The 5,173-nt window shown below is 34.9% G+C and overlaps 1 protein-coding gene across 1 annotated transcript in view; it reads right to left on the bottom strand.

Annotated features, from left to right (window-relative positions):
• Positions 1-348: 348 nt before the first annotated feature.
• Positions 349-5,173, bottom strand: part of LOC132178198 (extensin-2-like) — a 7,337-nt gene continuing 2,512 nt past the window's right edge. Inside the window, exon 3 of the mRNA XM_059590647.1 lies at positions 349-851. Coding sequence (XP_059446630.1) covers positions 349-851 — 503 coding nt within the window. The remainder of the gene's footprint in view (positions 852-5,173) is intronic.

Here is a 5,173-nt window from a genome sequence, read left to right as displayed (position 1 = left end):
TCCCAGAAAATAAATACTTGATTTTAAAATTGGTTTGATGATCACAACCGCACACACACATGAATCGCTCATCAGCGTGTAGATAGAATGCACATGGAAAACACATTAACAAAGAGTGTAGATAGATTTGAGTTGTGTTATGTTAAAATTATATTTTTTTGTCTTTTGTTTTCTCTTCCAAACAAAAACATTACCAAACAACCTAAACTCAAAACAGTCTTAAAAACACGAAAACAAAAAAAATCTTCCAAAACACATTAGTGTACAGAAATATTAAGTATCTGAATTCCACATACGAAGGCATGCATGATTAAACATAAATTAAGTCTGAGATAATCCAATAATAACCTAACGATAGTAGTAATAAGGTACAGGCGGGCCAAATATGCTGTCAGCCAATTGTTGTGCATAATCGGGAGCACCATAGCTGTGAGCATGATGATGACTAGGATGAGAAGAATAGTAATAAGATGGGTTTACGCCGGGAGGAGGAAGAGGAGGATTGTGATAATAAGCAGGCGCACCACCAAAATGATTGTTAAGCATTTGTCGTGCAACCTCTTCATGATCATAACTCCAATTACTCTGAACAGGACGATAACTAGTAGTATGAGGATATTGATCAGACGTACTGTTGTTGCTCCATGGATCATTGTTATTATACCATGGAGGATACGATTCATCATAGGGATCAGGAATGTATTGAATGCCTGGCTGAGGCGCTGGGACTGGTGGCGCTGGCCGCGATGGCGGTGGCGGTGTCCTTTCTTCGTCTTGCTGCTCAGGTGGTACTTCGCTATGGGAAGAGTTTGCTGGTCTGTTTGATTTCCTCTTTTTTAAGCATGACGTTCCTGGAGAAAACAAAATATGTAAAGAAATGGAACATGCGAATGGAGAACTTTGTATGGAGAGAGAGATATCATCCAACACTTTAAAAAACAGACCAAAAAAAAAAAAAATTCATACTAAATAGACGCTTGAAAAACTTCATTGTTTCCCCTGACATGACTCTAGGTGAGCAGAATCCTTCCTTTCACGTAAGAAGTATTTGAAAATGTGAAAGTAAGAGAGTGTGTAATATTTCTTTATCCTGAGTCTCAAGTAAACACACATACAATGAACTTGACCATTAAGTTTTGAAGTGTACACTTAAAAGTGAGATAATATGCATAATATTTTTCATATCAAGAACCCTATGCTAGGATTTAGAAAACCTTGGAAACTCTCCTTTTTAGAGTAAAAACCCTATTTCTGAAGACTAAATTAGTAAAACGAAATTAGGGGAAGTTTCCTTTTTTCAGAGTGGAATTTAATCCTATTTCCAAAGACAACTTGGATCTTCAAGTTGGCTGATTGAGACGAATCAATTTTACTTTTATTTTATGGGATCTTAAAACATTTCCATTTTTGGTTTGAGATCCTTGAATTTGCTTTTACAGCGGGGGTAGGTAAAAAAAGAAAGGACAAGACTCTACTTTTCATTGGAAAGAACATTATAGATTTAATAATTATAATGTTCTTTTCATTGGAAAGAACATTATAATTATTTTATCAAGATTCAAAATGTTAACAAATTAAAATTGAAAAAAATTTAATATTTTTAATTTGCTATTAATGTGGGGTAAAAAAAAAGGGATAAATATTTACTTTCTATTTTTGGTCCAGTACAACTGTACGAGAAATAGGAAAAAATCCATCATTAAATCTATACAATCCACAAATTCAAAAGCTTGGATAAAGTTGTTATCTTGGCCGTAGTTAGCACGACTGTCAATTGTGATCAACCTAAATCCATTTTTTTTTCCCCATACGCATGTAACAAAACCTGGTACACAAGATTTCTCTCTTTTAAGTTTTTAATTAATATCCTTCAATTATGGAAATTTGGATAAATTAGTGCATAAAAAATATGGTATTAAAGAAATAAATTTTCAAGAAATATACAAAATAAAAAATAAAAAATGTAAACACGACTATATTGAGAGTAATTCTAAAAATCACTCTTATACCACTCCAAGAATGGAATGGTTCACCTTGATCAAAATTCAATAATGATCAATCATAAGCTTAATGGTAATTTTAGACTCTACATTATTCTTGGAGTGACATAAAACAGACATAAAGATTAGAAAAAAGAAGAAGAAAAAGACATAAAGTAAACACGACTAGATGTGCATTGTTAGGGGTGAAAAGGCAGGCGGTTAATAACCGTCCGCTAAGTACTGCATTAAGAGCATTACATACACAACCATACATTCATACACCAGAGTAACAAAATACTTCATAATATAAAGATAATCATCAAATATACCGATCATCAGACCATCATCAAATAAGGTTACAACTCATAATATAATTGTTTTAACAAAAGATCATCAGATCAAATCTTAAGTTTAAGCAAAGCTAAAAAGATAACAATCTCGATTATATCTGCTTGGGTGGTTCCTCCATCAGTCCACATAGAATGTAACCAAATTGGATCTAAGTCCTAAAAAATTACTATAATCAGATCCTGCGCAATCACCTATGTTTGCTCTGAACGCATCTTCGTCTAAGTTAGCTAAACTGCGCAATTATTTGTAATGAAGAGGAAAAAACGTAAAATAACGGGGTAAGTTTAGACTTAGTGAATGTTAACGCATATAATTCCTATGCCAGTTTTTGTAATGAACTCTAATATTTATAAAGTATGCAATAGTTCCATCATGACAATTTTCCATCGGTGTGATATAGATATATGATATATAGTAACAGTCATAATTTAACAGTATGGTTTATTTGAGATATTACCCTTTCTCAGCGGGGTTAATGCTGTCCCGAGGGATCTGTAATACAATGCCCGTGCCCTGACCATTGTACGCTACCGTACATAACACTAGAGGCACGACCAAGTCCGACCTCGGGTAGCCCACACCACTAATGATGTCCGTCCTGTAGTAATAACCCGTTAAGGCTGCGCCGGTTGCGAAACAACCATTGGATCCAAGGCCCATATAACACACACATTTGACCATAAAATTAACATGTATAGTAAGCCCATGACCATTACACTGCACGTACCGGTATACCATATCATACGATGCAGTTTATCTTGTTTGTATTTTACATGCATGCTTTTTACAAGTCTCACTTTGTTAACATATTCAGAACAATGTTTTTCTAAAAAATGCTATAGTTCATGCGAAACAAGTGTAAATCGTGAGAGTTGCAAATATGCATGTTTTGGTGCACAAAATAGTCGTGCAGTCATGGAAAATAACAGTGAGCATTATGTGAGTTAAAATTCACTTGGGTTGTATAAATTTTTCGAAAACTCCTCCGAACCGTCAGGGTTTCCCAAATCTGTGGAAAACCTTCGATTAGTCCTAATTCCACTAAAACAACTCTATAACAAGAAAACTGGAGCCATCAGACGGTCGTCCAAAATAGCGTTCCCTGGAATGCTTCAGAACGTACGTCCGGGCTCAATGCCGTAGGTCCGCTTCGAAGGATTTCAGGTAGAACTTTATTTTGTCTATTCGTCCTCTTATCTTCCCAAATCAATTTCTAAGGCTACCAAAAGGCTTTCTAAGACTGCCTATCTCAAAATAATGTCTCTATGCAATATAAAACACGCTAAGTCAAGATAAACTAGTAAACCGCCAAGACCAAAGCATAACTTAGCTAGAAACTCAAAATCAATAACTGAGTTAGCAATTAAACAACATAACAGCTAAGAAACGATTTAAGCTTAAGGATATTACCTCCTTGAAGCGAAACTTCAAGAACCTCTTATCTTCTCCACACAACACACTCTTACAGAGTTCTGGGAGCCTGAAAGTGTAAATGAGCATGTGAGAGTAAGGGGGTTGGGGGTATTTATAGTAGAGGGCGTTACCAACTTCTCTGAAAAGTAGCGGACGTCCGGTACTATTTACACAGCGGTCTAAAGGCTATAGCGTATGACCATGTATTATCCAGTGGTTATCCAAAAAACAGCGTACGTCCGGTGGTACCCCATCGTATGTTCTTGTACCATTTTGCAGGCGTACTATGTTGGTCTTCCCACGTATGTCCTCTACTACAGACAAGAGCGTACATCCGGTCCGAAAGTCCAAAATCTCCAAAATGCCTCTCTAGCGGTCCTTAATGACCCAAAACCCAAATTAACCATTTAACTAAGCTACCTAAGCTTAGGGTGCGTTTGGGAGTGCGTTTTTTAAAAAATAATCTGTGATTTTAAACAAAATCGCAACTTTAGGGTGTTTGGGATTACGATTTTAAAAACGCAAATTTTAAAATCGCAAAAAAATCTGCGATTTCTATAAGCTGATTAGAGGGTGCTTATTTGAAAAAGTACGAATTTAAAACAAAATCACGATTTCTATTAAAAAGATATTTGGCGCAATAGTTACATTTTTTAGAACGGGAATGAAAAAAATACCAAGAATACCCACCTAAAATATATTAAAACCCTTATTTTCTTTTTTCTTTTTTCTTCATCCTCTCTGTCTTGTTCATCCTTATTGGTAATTTGGTCATGAAACCGCATTATATGCTAATGTTATCCAAACACTCAATTGATAAAAAAAAATATTTTTTAGTATGTTTTACCAAACGCCTGTGCAATTTTAAAAAGTAGCGATTTTAAAAACGCAATTTTTAAAATCGCACTTATTGAAATTGCACTCCCAAACGGGCCCTTAGTTGGGTCACTATATTAACCACTAACCGCCTATATATATATATATGAAACGGATGTGGTATATATGTATTATGATATTATCGTATTACCATAGAAACGACATCGTTTTGATTTTTTTTTTTTTTTTAAATTAAAATTTTAAATTTTTTCTTTTAAAAATAGGTTAGCGGTTATTAGAGTTACTAACCGCTAACCTCCAGTTAGTGAAAGCGGTTAGTAAATTTTACTAACTGCCTAGGCAGTTATGGTTAGTAATTTTAGCTAATAATCACTAATCATAATTGCCTTTTCACTCGTAGCATTGTGCAAGATGATGATGAGTGACACATTCGTTGACATAGGGTCCATATGGATACATAGTGCACATACATGGTGGGCCGGGAGATGATGATGAGATGTAGGGTGTTAGAAATATATAGGGAATACTTTCTGTCCTCAACCAACCGCCTTAGATTTCTATGAGCTTAATTATCTTTCCTAAAAATTAAA

Source organism: Corylus avellana, chromosome ca4 (genome assembly GCF_901000735.1).
Source record: "Corylus avellana chromosome ca4, CavTom2PMs-1.0".
Taxonomy (NCBI): domain Eukaryota; kingdom Viridiplantae; phylum Streptophyta; class Magnoliopsida; order Fagales; family Betulaceae; genus Corylus; species Corylus avellana.
The sequence above is the reverse complement of the archived record's forward strand: the minus strand, read 5'-3'. Positions and strand labels throughout refer to the sequence as shown.